Source organism: Nematostella vectensis, chromosome 8, assembly GCF_932526225.1.
Source record: "Nematostella vectensis chromosome 8, jaNemVect1.1, whole genome shotgun sequence".
NCBI classification, from domain to species: Eukaryota; Metazoa; Cnidaria; class Anthozoa; order Actiniaria; family Edwardsiidae; genus Nematostella; species Nematostella vectensis.
The window spans coordinates 1,873,814-1,894,960 of record NC_064041.1 but is presented as its reverse complement, the minus strand read 5'-3'; the positions used below and the strand labels follow the sequence as shown (position 1 = coordinate 1,894,960).

At 41.3% G+C, this 21,147-nt stretch overlaps 4 protein-coding genes across 6 annotated transcripts; 2 read left to right on the top strand and 2 right to left on the bottom strand.

The window, feature by feature from the left end:
• Positions 1–1,232: 1,232 nt before the first annotated feature.
• LOC5501291 (prefoldin subunit 6) lies at positions 1,233–4,056 on the bottom strand. The gene is made up of 4 exons (XM_001622555.3): positions 3,928–4,056; positions 3,774–3,844; positions 2,670–2,794; positions 1,233–2,165 (listed from the first exon to the last, which is right to left on the bottom strand). The coding sequence occupies exons 1-4, from the start codon at positions 3,998–4,000 to the stop codon at positions 2,045–2,047; spliced, it is 390 nt and encodes a 129-aa protein (XP_001622605.1). The 5' UTR covers positions 4,001–4,056; the 3' UTR covers positions 1,233–2,044.
• Positions 4,057–4,101: 45 nt separating this feature from the next.
• LOC116608373 (surfeit locus protein 1-like) lies at positions 4,102–12,169 on the top strand. Of its 2 annotated transcripts, XM_032369636.2 has the most exons (8): positions 4,109–4,318; positions 5,968–6,160; positions 6,416–6,604; positions 7,741–7,813; positions 8,908–8,955; positions 10,019–10,133; positions 10,829–10,910; positions 11,344–12,169. In XM_032369636.2, exons 1-8 carry the CDS (start codon positions 4,267–4,269, stop codon positions 11,414–11,416), a joined length of 825 nt encoding a protein of 274 aa, XP_032225527.1. In that variant the 5' UTR covers positions 4,109–4,266; the 3' UTR covers positions 11,417–12,169. The 2 variants fall into 2 exon arrangements, with proteins under 2 accessions (XP_048587685.1, XP_032225527.1); XM_048731728.1 differs by lacking the exon at positions 11,344–12,169 and having other exon boundaries at positions 4,102–4,318; positions 10,527–10,910.
• LOC5501292 (chymotrypsinogen B) lies at positions 11,949–20,725 on the bottom strand. Of its 2 annotated transcripts, none has more exons than XM_001622556.3 (8): positions 20,282–20,725; positions 17,951–18,252; positions 17,449–17,652; positions 14,540–14,752; positions 13,741–14,064; positions 13,145–13,282; positions 12,818–13,009; positions 11,949–12,020 (listed from the first exon to the last, which is right to left on the bottom strand). In XM_001622556.3, the coding sequence occupies exons 2-7, from the start codon at positions 18,009–18,011 to the stop codon at positions 12,843–12,845; spliced, it is 1,107 nt and encodes a 368-aa protein (XP_001622606.2). In that variant the 5' UTR covers positions 18,012–18,252; positions 20,282–20,725; the 3' UTR covers positions 11,949–12,020; positions 12,818–12,842. The 2 variants fall into 2 exon arrangements, with proteins under 2 accessions (XP_001622606.2, XP_032225526.1); XM_032369635.2 differs by having other exon boundaries at positions 12,917–13,009; positions 20,282–20,715.
• On the top strand, positions 20,186–21,034 carry LOC5501299 (lysophosphatidic acid receptor 3). The gene has a single exon (XM_001622549.3). It carries the CDS (start codon positions 20,186–20,188, stop codon positions 21,032–21,034), a length of 849 nt encoding a protein of 282 aa, XP_001622599.2.
• The last annotated feature ends 113 nt before the right edge of the window (positions 21,035–21,147 follow it).

Below are 21,147 nucleotides of genomic sequence, written 5' to 3'. Positions count from 1 at the left end.
GGGTTTTCTTACGAGATGTCTCTAGAAACGATCATAGTCCTAGATTAATCCAGGTTTTTTTATTAGGATTTTAGAGGACGAAAAGGGTTTTAGAAAACTGTCACTTTTTTTAGGGTCATTGTTTTCATGGGCGAGTTGAGCATGATTTTACGGCCATAAGTGTACAAAACGAAGACCGAAGACCCAAAAACGAAGGGCCCCGAAACGAGGACCCTGTAAACTAGATTGGTTGGTGCCTGACTAGTGTATTTTAGAATTGGGTTGAATTATCAAAAATCCTTTGACACGCTTGTTCAGAGGATGTTTCGAGATATTTCTTTACACTTTTGCGTCTATGATGTCTAGTCTTATATAGGAAAATATGATTAGATGATATTTTTAAAATGCAAACATCATGAAACCTGCTATCAATTTTTGCTATCAAGTTATTTACCGAATCTACATGCTGTGGTGCTACATTTTATTATGTAAAAACTAAGTTCTTCATTTTAAAACTATTTCGCTAAATGTTTTAAATTAGACAGTAAAGGCTTCATAACGGCCTCTGCTACCGGTGAAAAACCTCGTAGGGAAATAAAGCTTTTTGACTGTTGATGAACTTCTCAGTCTTACAGATATCCTCGCTCACTTCATTTTGATAATAATAAATACGCCGTTATTTTTTTTTTCTTTACAGAATGCTAAAAAAATTACTCTTGTCAATAACAAAGGTTAACAATGTATTATTTCCCAGATCATTCAGGTCTTCGTTTTGTACACACCCACGCGTGTAAGAATCACACCAACTTCAGTCAGTTCAGAAAAGAGTTTCATTTCTTGGTTTGCTTCACGGTATTTCTCACACGTAGAACATACTGATAAGGCTTCGCTTTTATTACTGTCTCCTTCCCTAGTGGGAATAGGCTATAAAGGGCGATGACAAGAAATATAAGAGGTTTTAGATTAAGTGACAACCTTGGATTTCTTTGATGGGTGAGGTGACACAAAAAACGCCGATTTCAGGCAGATTTATTTTTTCAATTCAATTGTTCTCTGTGTAATGTTCGAGAAGTTTTCCTGATACTCGTTTGAAATTAAGTGAAAAACAAGACTTATGGTATCGGGTTAATCATAAATAAAGTCAAAGATGAAATATCTTATCACGCAAACGAACCAAAAGAAGAAAGAAATGAAAGAGCCACACTGTAAAGATACAGAAAAAAACGTTGCTCTCAGAAATGACACACTCCACCAACCATCAAGTGCAATTTTTTTTTTCAAGATTTTATAAACGAAGTGAAAAATGAAGTCTTGTGGCTGTGCTCTGCTATGTTGTAACGCTTTATTTTCCATGCGCGGTACACAATGTATATACCGACTTGACTCGGTTTATTTCCATGGGCGGTACACAGTGTATATGCCGACTTGACTCGCTTTATTTTCCATGGGCGGTACACAGTGTATATACCGACTTGACTCAGTTTATTTCCATGGGCGGTACACAGTGTATATACCGACTTGACTCAGTTTATTTGCATTGAATACGGCTCATGAAAAATATCCCCCCTAGACAGGCGCACACACAGGAGGGTGTGCAGGGTGAGTGCGCAACCCCCCCCCCCCCCCCCCCCCCCCCTTGGTGGGTAAAAAGTGGGTCATCTCTTGTTAACGAGTTTTCGAATTCCATGCTTTTTCCATATGATACCTGATGACTGCGCACTCCCCGCCCCTCGGCCAATCCTGAGAACGCGTATGCTAGCCTACAAAATGTTTGAACCCATAATGTTAGTCTGGCTAATTTTGTGATCTTCAAAACAGCATACCCGCTGACCTGATGTTACATCAAAATGCTGTCAGGTAGGATAACTGAAAAGGCACCCCTAAGTTGGACATAGCTAAGTTTGAGGGGTAGCAGAAATGTTAAAAGCGAGTCCTTAACATGCACCAAAAGAATCAAGGGCCTATGAGACCATATACTTATGCTTTTTGAAATTTCAAATGTGTAGTAGGCCAATCATTGCTGTAAACATGTGTAGTGAACCAATCATTGCTGTAATGCTAGGATTTATGCTTTCATTGCAGCTTTTGTCATGAATTGTTGATAATCATTTTGCAACTTGTTCAGACTTTCTCTGCTCACTGTTTGCTTTTTCTCCATTTCATTGATCATACCATCTTGTCTTTTTCTATAAAAACAAAAAGCACAATCAAAAAGGGAATTTTTGAATTATAAAATTAGTTCACAGATCAATAGTTTTAATTATAGCAAAGCAGTTCCTCATGGAGTTTAGAGCTTTCAGAATTTGTTTTGTTTTGTGAATAAGAGTTTTTATTTAAAATTAAAATCAAGAACAATAGCATTTTAGGAGCTCAATTTTTTGTTTAATAAAGACTGGTTTAGGATCAAAGTCAGTGCACTCAAACCAAGAAATTAATCATTCTTAGTCAAACAGCAAGAATATTTCCTATTTCCTTTAGTCCGTTGTAATAGCCAAAGCCAATTCACCATCTCATAAATGACCTGCTATTTCTTTGAAATTATGATCATGTCATAACAATGGAGGCTCCACTTCCCAGTGGTTTCATATTTTGGTTGGACTAGAAAGAGTTATTTCTCCATGGTACAGAGAAACTGCACTTTCATAGATACAGACCAGAACTTTGAATTCTATTTGAACACCAATACTTACATCTCTCCATTGATATAATCTATTCTCTTGCTAACAGTCTGCTTAGCTTCCTCCAGGTCTTGTTTGACAAGCACTGGGCCAATCAACTTGTACACATTACCATCTGAGGAGATTTTGTCCAATTCCTAAAAATAAGACATACACTTGGAATCCAAAACAAAATAAATTTGTCATCCACTGCTTCTAAGTATATTATCACCCTATATGGCTCTGCCCTTAATGTTCAAACCTGATAATGCTTGTTTATAAGGGTAAATCAGACAGCAATGGCTGTGCCAATAAGACTAAAAATAACAATGAGCTTGTGTTTCACACTTAATTCACTTAATTGAGACACGCTTTATTGTGTTTCACACTAAATTGCTAACTATATGCTAACTATATACACTATGCTCAGGAAAAGATGAAATCCAGCTAAGGTCCCCATTTATTTAGGAGTGAACAAGGTTCTTTAAGTTAACTGGGGAAATGTCTGCATCTTTCGATAGGTGCATACCAAGGATTGGCTGAGGAAGGGGGGGGGGGGGTGGGGTGACTAGACATATGTAGTATTTGATGGTCCTTCCATGAAAAATGACCCACTTTTCAGTGGCCAGGGGAGGGGGCACCCCCCCTGTGTACAGTAGGCACCCCCCCCTGTGTACAGTAGGCACCCCCCCTGTGTACAGTAGGCACCCCCCCTGTGTACAGTAGGCACCCCCCCTGTGTACAGTAGGCACCCCCCCTGTGTACAGTAGGCACCCCCCCTGTGTACAGTAGGCACCCCCCCCCCTGTGTACAGTAGGCACCCCCCCTGTGTACAGTAGGCACCCCCCCCCCCCCCTGTGTACAGTAGGCACCCCCCCCTGTGTACAGTAGGCACCCCCCCTGTGTACAGTACATGCCAGCAATAGAATATTTTCCAGTCACAGTTTGGTGCTGTCTCACTGAACAATGACAGACAGACCAAATGCACATAATTGCAATGCTTTGCCCTTGTCTTTGCAAGGTACCTAACGAGTTGTGAACCTTGTCTCTTTCCATTCTCTTTGTTGCCAAGTTTAATGGATCTAACATAAGGATGTTCCCAGTAACGCGAGAAGATACAGGAAAAGACAACTTTACCTCTTTCACCACGGTATTTTCTGACAACTGGGCGTCGAGTTGCTGTCGAGTGCTTACTGACTTTTGCAAATCTGCCGGTAAGAACGTAAAAACACACATTCAGTGGGTCACAAACCAACATTTAGTCGCTAGTGTACAACATGGCTAGTCGTACCAATCTGATGAGCCTTGTATTTCTCTAATTCCGTTTGCAATTGTTGTTGAATTCGTTCCACGTTGGCCGCCATCTTTAACTTGAGTTGTCAAGCTCGCGGCTCGCGGGCTCAAGTAAGAAAGATTGGGTCCAGCGCAGCATTAACAAGGAACGCCTCGTCGTTTCCTCCGTCAGATTTCGAGGATTCAAATGCTTTCTCCTCCTCTTCGCTGTCTTTGCTTGCAAGATTTAGCATAACAATCTATTCTACATCAAGGGTACCTACAACTGCAGTTTTTACACACCGATTGACTACCATGATTTTGAATTTCTAGGGATTTGTTGTCATTACGTAACAAGATGTTTCGGATAGGTCAAAGAGGACTCTGTCTATTACGCTCCAACTTAAAAGGTGATGTTTTAAAAATGGAAAGACTGCATTGAACAAAGATATGTGCTCAAAGATATGTGCTCTTATTGGAAACCTAGTGTTATGGAATGCATATGATTTATTTTGCAATCTTGATCCTATATGAAGCAAGAGAGATAAACTCGATAAAAGCGTTGTTGTTCAGATTTTGTAGGTCACGTGACAATGACTTTGCATTTTGGAAAAAAAATAATTGCTAGTGACTTACACATTAAGGGTGTACTGACATTAGTGTTACTCAGTAACGACGTTGCTACGCTGATGGCGTTGAGCGTGCGCATATACATAACATGGAATTCATCATTCCTAGCTTTCCTGAAGTAAAAGAAGCAAAAATATGCGTTTCAAGTTCCCAACGATTGGCTTTAAGTTGATCTCAGCCTTTTCGGGTGATGATATTTCCCATATTTTGCAAAAACGAAGATTTAGTCAAGCCAACCTTTTTGAAGCCAAAGTTCTTAATTTTCACTACCTGGGCGCGCTGTATCAGAATTTTAAAATACTTTTTCCATTTTCATCATGACATGACGGATATCGTTCCTTTGAAGTGTAAATACCACAAAACACCATTGGAATTTGTTTTTAAACTTCATTTAAATTTCATCATGTGAGATATCAGTGTGTCTGAGCAGGCCGAATGAGCACGCGCTGGCTTTGTTTCACTTCCGGTTTTGCCTTTTCTAAAAAAAACTTTTTTTGTCGCTACGTTATTTTTAAACGCAATATTTTTTCTGTATTCCTTTTTATTAAATTCTCCTTCATATGGCCAAGCATGGATTTAGTGTTAATGTATTAGAAACTAAAATTATATAGAATAATCTGGATTTCAGGACCTTTGAAAAAAAAACCAATTTTTCAATCATTTCTAAAACGCATGCTTGGCTTAATGCACCCACCCTAAACATTCATAAAACGTATTCAATATTTGTTTTCGAGCAATTTTACTTAAAATATTTGCTTTTATCTGTATCTATGACGTCACATTATGACGTCACAGGGTAACGTCATTGTAATCGTCAGCACACTTGTGGTGGTCAACTTGGCAAATATCAGACCCTTATGACTTTCTACAAGGCTTTATGCTATATTCACTTTTCCTTAGCAACAGATGCCAGTACACCCTTAAGGCTGGCCTACAAGAGTTGCAAGGAGTGGGGACTGGCACTAGGTACTTTAGCTAGGAGAAAACAGCCAATATTTGACACATATTTCAGTAAACAGTTCTTCTGAAAGGGTGGTAGGTTGCATATGGAGCATGTTTTCACAGACCAAAAATGACTTTTTCATGTTTCACAGGCTGAAGCAAACGGCATTAAGAAAATTACCATAACTGAACTACAATAACATGGATAAGCTAAATCTCGGTTCACAGAGACTCAAAAGTGTTAAATCTCAGTTCACAGGAGAGTTGGATCACGTTTCCCAGACATCGAAATGGAATATTTCACATTTCTTGGCAGTGAAAAATGGCCAAAGGTCGTTTCACAAAAACACCCTTTACCACCCTGTTCAAAGGAACACAGTTCACAGTTCTGTCTACCACCTTTGTATACTGTATTGGGATGCAATTGCTCTTACTAGCCACATGCCTTTTCAGGGCTAGTGACAAGATGTTGCACATTCCTTTTCAGGGCTAGTGACAAGATGTTGTCAAACCCAAGCTCAACAAGACTCTGGGTCTAAGCTCCACCTACTGATGCTCGTCATACCAGTGTCCGCCTTTGGACTTGGGACATGGCAGGTCTTTAGACTTCAGTGGAAACTTGGTCTCATTAAGTCGCTGGAAGAGAGGACCACCGCGCCACCGCTGGACCCACCAGAAAAGTAAGCTTGTTTTTATACTGTTCATACTTTCCCCATTGAAATGATAATAAAAAGGCATTAGGTTTTCCCATGGCTGATGAATCACAGCAATACAGTAGCTCAGTAATACAAGCTTTGCTTCCCAAGCCAGTGGACCAGGGCTCAATCCCAAGATAAGTCAGCTTTTTTTGCCTCCCTGTGGCTTCCGCAATTTAATAGTCAAGGTCTGATTTCTTCTATGTACCCAAGGAATAATAATTAATATTTATTGTTTAGTTTAGATGATCTTGACACTACTGCACTAGAGTATCGGCGTATTCGTCTGACTGGACAGTTCAATCATGAGCAGGAGTTCCATGTGTTCCCAAGATCTTTGTATGAGGGTTCTGCTGAGAGTGGAGGCCTTGGGAGGCAACCGAAGTCTGGTGCACATGTCATTACACCCTTCACCTTGGCACAAACAGGGTAAGTGCTAATAATGGTACGTAACTCAAATCTGGTGAACATGCCATTACACCCTTCACCTTGGCACAAACAGGGTAAGTGCAAATAATGTCATTACACCCTTCACCTTGGCACAAACAGGGTAAGTGCTAATAATAATGGTACGTAACTCAAGTCTGTTGAACGTGTCTTTACACCCTTCACCTTGGCACAAACAGGGTAAGTGCTAATAATGGTACGTACAGTAACTCGAGTCTGGTGAACGGTTGTTAGTGTCTTTACCGAATAGATCACATAGCTGTAGCAGGCATCAAATGTGGTGTGGGGGGCGTGATACAGAAACATTAAGAAAAGATTAGGGGGCACAGCCACGCCCCTACTGGACATTTCCTTTTTTATCCCAGTGATGAATTTTCACACACGCTCGTTGGTCAATGTGGGTCATGTGCACATTTTCACAGGACAAATATCAGGTGATAATGTCCAGCCAAAGTGATGTCTGTCCTGTGTCCTGTTTGTGCAGTCAAAACTTGCTTTTCGTCTGCTCAATAACTCAAACAAACACCAAGGTTTTAAAAACGCTCTGAAGGCACAGAAAGAATGTTATTCCCTTTATAGAATTATCATAATGAGAATTGTATAGAATTTATCCTGAAATGAAAAAGAGATAACAAAGAATTTCACAAGAGCAAACGCTTGTAGCCTCTTTCCAGTGCCATCAACGCGTGCGCAAAAGACATTTCAACACACGCACAGAAGACATATCAACATTGAAAACTTCGCTTCTCAGCCAACTGCTTATTATTTATTTTTCGTACCATATTCTGATCCTTGGACATTATCCGCCAATATCACAGCCGTCAGAAGGGGTTTATTTATCAATAATTTTTCCAGATATTTGGGTGGGGGGCACGTGCCCCCAGTGCCCCACCCTACATCCCTGGATCATTGTTATTTGGTTATACTGTACGATTAATGAAATCCATCAGCAAGTCATTGTGTTTATGTGTGTGGATGCAAGATTCAAAATACTGTTAAAGTATGTTTCATGTTAATTAGAGTTGAAACTAGCAGTAACATTTGTCTATTTGGTTTACCTACATATAATATATCAATATATTTACAATGCTTGGTATTGTTTGCTCATCTTTCAACAGAGAAACAATTCTAGTTAATAGAGGTTGGGTCCCCAAGGCCAAGATAGATGCAGAAAAAAGACCAGAAGGACAGGTACAGAATAACATGTTAATGAAGTTTGATGCTGTTGGTTTGTTGGTATTCATACACTGGCACCTACGGAAGGGTGAAGTGGTAGGCTAAAAGGGAGATAGTGGTGCTGTATGGGTAGATGGAAGGTGAATTTTGCTGGTTAAAAGTGCGTTTGTACAACAGTATAGCACCTATAGGATCAAGGGGTAGGCATGAAAGGGGATAGTGGGTAGGTTAGTGGAAGGTGAATAGTGTATAGGTAGTGAGCGAAAATGCAAAAAAGGGGTAAGGTGTGCATATTGGTGAAAGAGTAGTGAGTAACAATAGAATTATGAGAAAACAACCAAGGGCCAAAGTAATACGCACACATAAATGTGTAATATATTAAAGTTAATAATGAATGGGATATTTCTAAGAGCTCTTTGAAACGTTAAGCATCCTTTCCTTTGTTCTAGTACAAGGTTTATCACCAGAAGGTAGACCAGGTACTAGTCAAAAGGCAACGGGTGGTACATAAAACTGGGAGCCAAGGGGCATTAAGAGAACAAGGAAATGGAGTACCTATAAGGCAATGTTGGTTTTTGATACAAATAGAACTTAAAATAAATAAAACAAGCACTGCGTGATGACAGGTGGCCAATGAGCTTGGATGCTATTAGTTAGTGTAACATATACAATGCTGAACTAGACCTGAAAACACATACACTAAAAATGATGCATTCATCAACCCACTTTGCCCAACACCCGTCTATTCTCAATGATGTACAGTGCGGACTCACATGGGTTGATTGAGGTCCCCAAAGCAAGCAAGAGAACCTTGCCTTGTGCACATTAGATTGCGCAGGCATGCATTTATTGCCGACATTGTGTCCTGCTCAAGGAGGCATTTCATGCTTTCTCGTGTCCTCTTCAGGGCGTGGTGCCAGCAGAAATGTGGGCAGGCAATAGAATGGATCTAAAACACCCTTTATTGTTTCCAGGAAGGGGGTGTACCTGTTATTGTAAACTTAAAAGGAACATTTTTGTCTTGCATTCATGTGAATAAAGTAGTTGTTTTTATTAGTTGCTCGTTTTATTTGTTGTTTAATATATTAGTTGTTGTTTTTGTTATACAGGTTAGTGGAGAGGTGACTATCACTGGCTTCATCAGGAAGAACGACAAGGTATGCACAGCCTTGTGATTGAGTTTTTACAAACAGTAACATCAGAGCTGGTTGAACTATATTACCACCCCTTTGGAAGCGGTGGGTTTAATCTTTAAAGACGCTGTCGATCCAAACAATAAGAAAAGATAGGCCCTGGTCGCAGTGGTAAGCAGCCGCTCTTTGTGTAACGCATGCCTTCCCCTTATTCCTTTCTCATGTTTCTTGAAGTTCTGGAAGTTGGCTTCATTTTGGGCAATTATATTATAAGTCCAATTAATTGTAACGTCTAGGTATGTGTTTCATAGCCCAATTAATTGTAACGTCTTGGTGTGTGTTTCATAGCCCAATTAATTGTACGTCTTGGTATGTGTTTCATAGCCCAATTAATTGTAACGTCTTGGTATGTGTTTAATAGCCCAATTAAATGTAACGTCTTGGTATGTGTTTCATAGCCCAATTAATTGTAATGTCTTGGTATGTGTTTCATAGCCCAATTAATTGTACGTCTTGGTATGTGTTTCATAGCCCAATTAATTGTAACGTCTTGGTATGTGTTTCATAGCCCAATTAAATGTAACGTCTTGGTATGTGTTTTATAGTCCAATTAATTGTAACGTCTTGGTATGTGTTTCATAGCCCAATTAATTGTAACGTCTTGGTATGTGTTTTATAGTCCAATTAATTGTAACGTCTTGGTATGTTTTTATAGCCCAATTAATTGTAACGTCTTGGTATGTGTTTCATAGGCCAGTTAATTGTAACGTCTTGGTATGTGTTTCATAGCCCAATAAATTGTAATGTCTTGGTATGTGTTTCATAGTCCAATTAATTGTAACGTCTTGGTATGTGTTTCATAGCCCAATTAATTGTAACATCTTGGTATGTGTTTCATAGCCCAGTTAATTGTAATGTCTTGGTATGTGTTTCATAGCCCAATTAATTGTAATGTCTTGGTATGTGTTTCCTAGTCCAATTAATTGTAACGTCTCGGTATGCGTTTCATAGTTCAATTGTGACTTGTTCCATAGTCCAATTGATTGTAACGTCTGGGTATGTGTTTCATAGTATTTGTTTGTTTCAGCGCGCGCCATTTGCTCCTAAGGATGACGCTTCAAGGAACCGTTGGCACCACAGGGATGCTGAGGCTATGGCGGAGGTGGCGGACTGTCTGCCAATACAAGTTGATGCTGATGCAGGTAACATTATAGATTTGGGAAGCTAACCACTCTCATTACAGATAGAAAGCTTAATTACGATGGTTCAGATACTGTTTTACTTAGAGTCAATGGTATTTAAAGGTACTATATTCCCACTGGGGTCAGCCGCTAATAAGAGCCTTAAGATCTTGAAATATGGGAAAAGCGAATCCAGACGCAGAAGTGAGCGGGTGACGCCCGCTATCATGTGCGGCTTCCTTGAAGGCTATTAGTTGTTTTCCATGACCCTCTGCATTTAACCAACCTTGTTCTCAATCAATGGGCGATCAATAGGTTGTGAGCAAGTGTAAATTCACAATCAAGTTCCTCTACATTCTCCTATCCTTGGTGGATATTCTAAAGCATTCTCTATGTCTGCTTTTTTTGCTGCAGTCAATCCTCGCTGTTACAGACACCCCGGGACCACTTACCCAAGAATATGTAGTAACAGGAGCTACTTTCAGTATTTTTTTGTTGTTTTATTTAGTCATTGTTTTCTTTTTCTCTGCCCATTGTAATGATGTGTTTTAATAGCAGAGTAAAATGCGCAAGGACAGAGCTGTCTGTATTACCATCCCTGGCGCCCATCCGTCTATACCTCTATTATACCGTTTTCCTTGTGTATTCAAGCTAGTACCATTCCTGGCACCCATCCATCTATACCTTTTTTATACCGTTTTCCTTGTGTATTCAAGCTAGTACCATCCCTGGTGGGCCGATAGGCGGCCAGACACGTGTATATCTCCGCAATGAACACCTTCAGTACATCATCACCTGGTGAGCAATACTAGCCTCTGGTGCCCCATCATTCAATAAATCAAAAATGAATCAAATATAAAGAACCGGTCATTATTCAACAAGGGGAGCTTGACCTGTGAGTAAAGGTGCCCGTAAAAGATATTGGCAGGGTGGAGGAGGTAGGGACTTTTTAAAAAATTAAAATACACAATGTAGGAGCTGAGATTTAATAGGGGGTTATTTTTTCGAGAGGGGGTGAATCAATAATTGCCTTCGTCAGTGTATTAGTTTTTTCTAAGATAATAAGACTTATTATAGGATTTCCCCAACCCACCCACCCCCTTCCCCCATGGTAGCTCTTGAACATGCCCTTATACTTTCCATGTTTTTTTCTTTGTCTATGTAACCTTTTGTCAGATATCGATGTAGAATTCCTAGTTCTCATACTTTCCATATATTTCTATCTGCCTAGGTACGCACTGTCTGCGGCCACGTTCTACATGTACTATAAGCTTCGTCGCAAACCCTCGCTGCCCATAGCATGAAACGCAGCAAACAACGCAGCAAACAGCGAGAAAACGGCGCGCAGCCATAGGGCTTGGTCCATGTCTGTGATAGGGATATTTAAGCTAAAAGATCTAATTGTGACCAACGCCAGGGAGAGTATAAGAAATTGAGTATTTCGTAGCCGACGCCAGATTTCATCGGGCAAGCTCGCAAAGTCGTTTGATTATACTTACAACAGTAGTTCCCAACCTATAAGAACCTGGAAATTAAGAACCTGTTAGGCTAACATTTGGTATTTTATACACTTTTATATAAGAACCTTGCAGTAAATGTATAAGAAATTGCTCAAAATGTTTAGGCCAACCTTGTAGAAAGCAGGTTCTTATATATGGGAAACTCCTGTACTTATCTACTGCTCTTGAGGTCCTTGTTGTTCTGAATGAAAACGCTCAACAACACCCCGACAAGAAGTAAGAGTTAGGGTTTTTTTGGGGGGAAGGAAGGGGAGTGGGGAGATTACATGGATTTTCTGACTAAAACTTTCAGACTCTCAATATGGATATCTAGAGCTTTGAAGTTTGATGTGTGTTTTATTGACATCTTTATGTTAATTCTAATACTGTCCCTGGCTTGTTCTTCAACCTAAAAAATAAAAATAACAATGTGAACAATGTGAAGTTCTTTTAGAGACCCAATGTAAAGGACAAGCGTGTAACAAGAGGCGATAATTATCTACAGTTATATACAGCTGTTTATAAGGTGTCCTGGAATATTATAACCTAATTCATTGATTACATTATTTTTTTTGTCAAAAGAAAAAAAATCACCTTACCCTCCTCCTCTGCCCCATCACACGCTTCACAATAATCAGGTCAGTACACAAAGACTACCACTCTAAGTCAACCTCTCTCCCTGTACTCTTCACAATAATCAGGTCAGTACACGAAGACTACCACTCTCAGTCAACATTTCTCTCCTCTCCCTGTACACTCTGCAATAGTCAGGTCCACACACGAAGACTCACTCTCAGTCAATCCCCCTCCCTGTACACTTCGCAATTATCAGGTCCACACACGAAGACTACCACTCTCAGTCAACACCTCTCCCTGTACACTCCGCAATAATCAGGTCCATAAACAAAAACTATCACCCAGTCAACCTTTCTCCCCTTTCCCCCTACACTTCGCAATAATCAGGTCCACACACAAAGACTATCCCACACAGTCGACCTTTCTCCCCTTTCCCTGTACACTTCGCAATAATCAGGTCCACACACAAAGACTATCCCACACAGTCGACCTTTCTCCCTTTTCCCTGTACACTTCGCAATTATTAGGTCCACACGCAAAGACTATCACCCAAAGTCAACCTCTATCCCCTCTCCCCTTGTACACTTAATCAGGTCCAAACGCTATCACCTCTCCGCTCCCCCTGTATACCTCCACCTTGCGGTGTAACAAATCATCACTCCCCCTTGCCACCGCATTTCCCTCTCCCAGCTTTATCATCATCTTTGCCCTCATCTCTCTTTTTCTTACATGCGCTGCATGTTTTTACGCAGTATCGTTTGACGGTGGGGCTGTAGCACATGGACACTGCAGTTTTACAGTTAGTGGCCTTATCGACGCAACCTAAAACAAATCCAGAATATAAACCGTTAAAATCCCGGTGACGAAGTTATTCTAGGAAGAAATACGATAACAATTTTTTTTTTAGAATTTTTTTCATAAACCTTTAAAATACACGTTTATACATTTGGGTCTAACCCGAGTCTGGTCTTGTTGTCGGATTGGGTTTTGTTGGGGCGGAAGTTGGCTTCGGCGTCGATGGCTCCGCGGTTCGCCTGGTGGTTACCGGGGGTAGTGACGTCATGAGAGGTGGATATGTACCGACGACTCCGAGATCTGTTGGGAAACGGTATCTTCACTAAGCTACGTCTTCATGCAGAAAGTTGAAAAAATGTATGAACCAGTAAATCGTTAAGTGATGTCAAGGTTACGTTAAAAAAAGAAAATAAGGGAGATGGGGGAGTGAACAATTTGATGTAAGGGGTACCACACAGAAACCATAAAAAAACTGGGGTACCATATAGAAAATGTGGGTCTTTTTTCCCCCTCAGCCTCAATGGGCGCTTTGGCCCTGGCAAACACTAAAACTAAGTATGTTTGTTTACGTTGACTTCTGACGAATGACAAGTGAGGTTTGAGATCGTAAAATCATTTTGAGAGTCTTCAATGTTTAAACATCTCGCATTTGATTTGTCGGAGGAATCATTCAGCATATGCTGCCGTATTGTTTTGATAAATTCTATAATAAAAACAAGTTAATAAGGACACCTAATGTCGAAGTTCCAGTAACTTACTTCCTGCCCGTTTCGTTATCCAGTCTAAATAATTGCTGACTTTAGTGTACACCGTGTAGCTGGTCACTTCACAGTTTCCCGCGCCGAAGCTCACGACTCCATAAAGCGTCCATTGTCCATTGCGCTCGCAGACCAAAGGTCCTCCACTATCCCCCTGACAGGCTCCCGCAGCGTTGGGTTTCGCCTCCCCGGCACACAAGTGAGTATAGCTGTAGATCCCCGAGCCGTACTTTCGCTTGCAGTCCTCATGAGAGGCGATGGGTATTCGTGCTTGCTGGAGGATATCAGGGAGGGGTCCCGAGCTGTCTACCTGTCGCCCCCATCCTGTTACGTTAGACGAGAGAATTCAACTTATTAAATGGAAGTATCAACCTCCCCATGATATATAGGGGTAGCATCAGGAAGGAGTTTTGAAATCCGCTTTATTTTTTAAAGTAAATAACGAGAGAATTAAAGGAATAGAATCGATCTTTCGAAAGTGAGTTGGAGAATATCAGGGAGGCGTGAAATCTCTCCAATCCCTTGAAAGAGCAAGAGAATTTAAAATAGCGCAGCCGTAATGCACTTGATACAAACTCAAAGACGGATCCTGCATTGTTCCTATACTTTGAAGTAAAAAGCAAGAGAATCCATCTGATTAAACGGACCGCACAACTCCCTACCCATAATGCACTAGATATCATGAGGGGTGAGTCTTGAATTGTCCATTTGTCGTCCCCTTTCTTTGGAGTGAAGAGCGAGACCACCCAAGTGAGCGCGCGCCCTCTAACAAGGGATAATTTCATGGGAGGGATCGTACCCGTCAGCCAGCACTTGGACCCTACAGGCGGCACATCCCCAGGGGAGGGGAGACAGGCAACGTTGACCCTGTCGTTCAGCTGCGCGGGTCTCTCAAGTTGAAGCAGAGCGATGTCATCACGATACCTCCACATGGAGAAACCGCTGTGCTTGAATATTCGTTTGACTTTAATGACCTGTTCGGCAGTGTTGGAGCTCAATCTTCTGTGAGCCCCTAAAGAAAATGAATGCTGTGAGTGGGGTGGTGTTTAATCCGTACATAACTGTTTTAATAAACATCAGCAAGCGGAGAGCCAAGTCATGAGTAGATCAAGTAAAGGAGCAAGAAAAAGCCAAAAGGTTTGTAGGTCCTTAAAGATTGAACCCTGCATTTTTTTCCGCATTCGGGATGAATCGATATGATTCTCCTTATTCAAGTCAAGTAAGCTAATCACTTCCCTTGCAGCTAATCTTTCCCCTTGTAGCTAATCACTCCCCTTGTAGCTAATCACTCCCCTTGTAGCTAATCACTCCCCTTGTAGCTAATCACTACCCAGGCAGCTAATCGCTCCCTTTTTAGCTAATCACTCCCCTTGTAGCTAATCACTCCCCTTGTAGCTAATCACTCCCCTTGAAGCTAATCACTCCCCTTGTAGCTAATCACTACCCAGGCAGCTAATCGCTCCCTTTTTAGCTAATCACTCCCCTTGTAGCTAATCACTCCCCTTGAAGCTAATCACTCCCCTTGTAGCTAATCACTACCCTTGTAGCTAATCGATACCCTTTAGCTAATCACTCCCCTTGTAGCTAATCACTTCCCTTGTAGCTAATCACTACCCAGGCAGCTAATCACTCCCCTTATAGCTAATCGCTCCCCTTTAGCTAATCACTCCCCTTGTAGCTAATCACTCCCCTTGAAGCTAATCACTCCCCTTGTAGCTAATCACTACCCAGGCAGCTAATCGCTCCCTTTTTAGCTAATCACTCCCCTTGTAGCTAATCACTCCCCTTGAAGCTAATCACTCCCCTTGTAGCTAATCACTACCCTTGTAGCTAATCGCTACCCTTTAGCTAATCACTCCCCTTGTAGCTAATCACTTCCCTTGTAGCTAATCACTACCCAGGCAGCTAATCGCTCCCTTTTTAGCTAATCACTCCCCTTGTAGCTAATCACTCCCCTTATAGCTAATCGCTCCCCTTTAGCTAATCACTCCCCTTGTAGCTAATCACTACCCAGGCAGCTAATCGCTCCCCTTTAGCTAATCACTCCCCTTGTAGCTAATCACTCCCCTTGTAGCTAATCACTTCCCTTGTAGCTAATCACTTCCCAGGCAGCTAATCGCTCCCTTTTTAGCTAATCACTCCCCTTGTAGCTAATCACTCCCCTTATAGCTAATCGCTACCCTTTAGCTAATCACTCCCCTTGTAGCTAATCACTTCCCTTGTAGCTAATCACTACCCAGGCAGCTAATCGCTCCCTTTTTAGCTAATCACTCCCCTTGTAGCTAATCACTCCCCTTATAGCTAATCGCTCCCCTTTAGCTAATCACTCCCCTTGTAGCTAATCACTCCCCTTGAAGCTAATCACTCCCCTTGTAGCTAATCACTCCCCTTGTAGCTAATCACTACCCAGGCAGCTAATCGCTCCCTTTTTAGCTAATCACTCCCCTTGTAGCTAATCACTCCCCTTGTAGCTAATCACTCCCCTTGTAGCTAATCACTCCCCTTATAGCTAATCGCTCCCCTTTAGCTAATCACTCCCCTTGTAGCTAATCACTCCCCTTGTAGCTAATCACTACCCAGGCAGCTAATCGCTCCCTTTTTAGCTCATCACTCCCCTTGTAGCTAATCACTACCCAGGCAGCTAATCGCTCCCTTTTTAGCTAATCACTCCCCTTGTAGCTAATCACTCCCCTTGTAGCTAATCACTCCCCTTATAGCTTATCACAACCCTTGTAGCTAATCACTCCCCTTTAGCTAATCACTCCCCTTTTAGCTGAAGGCCTTAATGACGAGAACGCAGAAACGTGGTCGAATCGCATCAGATCATGCGACAGTCAATATTCATATGGTTGTCAAAAAACAAAAGAACTCTTTGTTTTCTGTTTTTTTCTCCTCTGCCGGGCAAAAGGCAAATTCTCGCGATGACCTTTCAAATCAGCAACACACTATACTAGCTCACGCCATACGAGCCCAACTCGACATAATAACGATACACGTCATACTAACCCAACACGTCATATTAACCCAACACGTCATACTAACCCAACACGTCATACTAACCCAACACTTCATACTAACCCAACACGTCATACAAGTCAAACACGTCATACTAACCCAACACGTCATACTAACCCAACACGTCATACTAACCCAACACGTCATATTAACCCAACACGTCATACTAACCCAACACGTCATACTAGCCCAACACGTCATACTAGCCCAACAAGACATACTAACCCTACAGGTCATACTAGCCCAACACTTCATACAAGCCAAACACGTCATACTGACCCAACACGTCATGATAACCCAAGACGACATACTAACCCAACACGTCATACTAGCCCAACGCGTCATACTAACCCAACGCGTCATACTAACCTAACACGTCATACTAACCCTACACGTCATACTAACCCAACGCGTCATACTAACCTAACACGTCATACTAACCCAACACGTCATACTAACCCAACACGTCATACTAACCCAACGCGTCATACTAACCTAACACGTCATACTAACCCAACACGTCATACTAACCCAACACGTCATACTAGCCCAACACGTCTTGATAACCAGAGACGACATACTAACCCAACACGTCATACTAGCCCAACACGTCTTGATGACCAGAGACGACATACTAACCCAACACGTCATACTAGCCCAACACGTCTTCATAACCAGAGACGACATACTAACCCAACGCGACGGTGTAGCTACTTGGCGAAGGATTCATGATTATGCAATGGGTAGCAGTCACCACCCACTCAGGAGCGATCAAGGTCCCTCCACATGTATGTCCTAGCTCCTCGCGTAACGACACCTGCCAGGGCCATGAATGAGGTGCTGCATCATGTCCCCCAACGATTCGGGTCCAACCGGGACGTTGACCACACGTGGAGCCTAGAAAAGTCACAGAGTACAACTAGTTTGTTTGCACGTTACAACATGTAGGCCCCAGCGTGTCAGTTTCATTTTTTATTGTTGCGTTGACTTAGGGCAGATGGAGATTATTAACACAGAACAGCCTACATGCGGTCCCCTTTATTCAACCAAAGTCAACCAAATAAAGCTTGCTCGACTTCTCAATTTCATGAAGGTTGTTATGGCCATTAATATAAAAAGATTCAAACGGCGATTTTGTATTTTTTTTCTAAAAATGCCCCATTCCCTTTACGTTATAAGCATTCCTTGTACTCACCGAGTTCCGGTAAGACGCAGATTGTCAAACTACTAAACAGTAAAATACCAAGCAGACCCATCGCAGGCTTACAGCTTATATGAAATGTTAGTCGTATTCGCTAGCTTGAAGGCGTCGCAAGCTGCACCAGCTGATACCCTGGAGTTTATACAGCATTCTCTCTTTGTCCAGCTGAGAGCTAGCACTTGACAGACTTCCTATCAATCACTCCCAGTCTACGCTCCCAATACCGAGTTTCATAAAAACAGCTATTTCCATCGGATTTTCTACCACTGAGGCGATTTTCTTTAGTCTTGTTATTCCTGATAAAGGCAGAATTGCCGAAACCTCGTTAAATAATACGTAATCATTTCTATATTCTTATTCCAACAATCGCTGAAAATAACCACCAACACTTCCATATAAGTACCAGGCTTTACAGGCCGATTTTTTTTGGGGGGGGGAGGGTGCGAACGCAGATTTTTATCAGAAAACTCCCCTCCCCCCAGAAAAAATAGGTCCACTTTTTTCGGGTTCGCACTCCCCCCCCCCAAGAAAAATCCTATGCACGGGCCTGCTTTATCTATCATTTTTTTTTCAAATAGACCTTGATATTTTCTAATGCAGACATCTAAATTCAGGCCACTCCCCACTTGGTTCCGAGAATCCGGGGTTTGTTTATATCATAGCATGAGCGAGAATCTAATACTAATAAACTAACACTAAAATTGATTCTTGGCTTTTTACTCCTACTTCTGTGAGCCACTAGACTACTAATCTAAACTATATAATAAAATTCTCGCAGGATAGGACGATGTCAATGGTGATTGATCCAACTAAAATATCTACAAAACAAAACTCAAAATTGCCTAGCAACAACAGTTTATAAAATATGAATTACTAATACTGTGGGCTAATAGCAATTTTTATCGCATTTTTGTTTGTTGAAAGATAATGTTTTTAGCTTTAATACAATGATACGATCGAAGTTATTAGAAAGGTATGGTCTTTTATGTGTACAGCGCAAACATTTGTTTGTATACTCTTTTTTAATATAAAAACCTTTTTATAAGAAAGTCCAGCCTGAGATTTCACCAAATTTTAAGAACATGATAAGAGAACACTCCAAGGCTCAGATAGCAGCAAAATATTGTTTTGTTTGTGTTATGGGTTCTAAACTGTAGAATCAAATTGTTTTCTTAATACAAACCTTAATATAATTTCTATTGATCATATGTTTCTAACTGTTCTAACTGTTCATTGCGAATGATATTTTTATATACACTAAAATCTAAAAAAACCTTAAGAGCATCTCCAGCCTTAGATGATCCAAAAGTAAGAACGAGCCAGCCTTGTTCTTACGTTCTTATAAAAAAATGTAATCGAATACTGTTCAAATAAATGAGACGCTAACCTATTTGTGAAGTCGTATGCTTTACAAATAATACAGAGACCAAACCGTACATGAATCCCACACACCAGTCTTTCCGTTAATCCGTTTTATATTCGTAATGGTTTCAGCTAATATACGACCAGAGGTTGATCGTTATCGATGGGAGTTTTTCACCGATCTTGATTGGTGAAAGTTTTTACCTGTAATGTTATTTTATCACTTCTTATTAATATTTGTTTTATTGCTCCTACACTATCCGAAGAAACACCAGTTAAAGGCAAACAACATCAAGTTCTTATTACTTTCTTGTGACTTTTTAACCTTTTTTCTTCATCTTTGGCCGGCTGCAAGTTTCACACCGCATATATATAGTCATGTTATTTGTTTTCGTCTATTTCGTCACCTGAGAACTATATGGCTACACCTGGCGCACTTCCTTTGTGTATTCGAGACATTTAAACAAATTTAGACGTCGATTTTGCCTCGAATCGCATTTTTGGTAAGGAAGATTCATTCAAATTTTATAGCATTGCCACTGGAGTTATCATAAGGACATGACATCAAACACAAAGGCGTAAAATGGTTAGAAAAAACTACACCAAGGGAAAGAAAAGTATAAGTATGCGGCGGAATAATCTACCTTGAAAACTTAAAAGGTGAACCAATACCTATATCGAATTCTATGAATGCTGTTTCGTCCCATGATATTAGAGGATTCACCGCCTGAAGGAAAGTTTGGTTTTGTTTGTGCACTTTTGTTTCTGATCACTAGTATTAAACGTGGAGAGTGACTGAACATGAATTCTACGGATTTTCAAGAAAACGAAACCCCCAGAAAGGTCCTTCAGTATTTCATATCAACTATGGTAGCTGTCGGAGGCCCAGTTATCTTTGCTATGAATCTACTTGCCATAGCAACATTCCTCATTAACCGCCATCTACGCAAGAAGAGCATTTACCTGGTGATCAATCTCGCCATCTCTGACGCACTCAACGGAGCTGTTTTTTCACCAATGATGTGCAACTACCTCATTAATATTGATATCAGTCACGTGACGTTAGATGGGGATTTCCAGTTTTTCCCCAGATCGTCTGATAACCCCCTGAGTGCTCCCATCCGTACGTTCGTGGTCCTCACCGGTGTTCACCTGTTTACCCTCACACTCATCTCCCTGGAGCGCATGTTCGCAACAGTCTGGCCATTACGTCATCGAAACAGTGATCCCCGGATGTACGTAGCATGCTGCATAGTCACGTGGTTCGTTGTTGTGATCTTTCTGCTGGCAGCGATAGCCGAATTTAATGTGATTGCACAATCCGGCGCCTTGTTAGCCATACTGGCGTTATTTATAATTGCTGTCTCGTATCTCGTCATCTTCATCAAAGTCAAGCTCCAACACCAGCAGCACAACAACACCTCACAACTCGCTGTACAGAAGGAGCGGAAACTCGCGATGACGTTGCTTTTGGTCATACTGACGTCACTGTTGTCATGGTTTCCTAGCCTGGTTCTGTGGCAACTTCCGAGAGATATTCAAAGGAAACTGAGCGTGGTGGAGCACTTGGCTATCAACCTGTTTTGTGGGCTCAACCCGTTATGGGATCCACTTATTTACATGTACAGAATGCCTGAGTACAACAAAGCTCTCAAGAAACTCGTGTGCAAATGCTCACGGGATAGGCCAAACTACGTATATCCCATTACAAATTGATGCCCTGGCGCATAAAGGCTCGATTAAGGGGGTGTTAGATGGGGTAGGGGGGTGGGGTGCATAAACTAAAATGAGCTCAACACGGGGGAAATGATACCTTGATTACGGTAGTC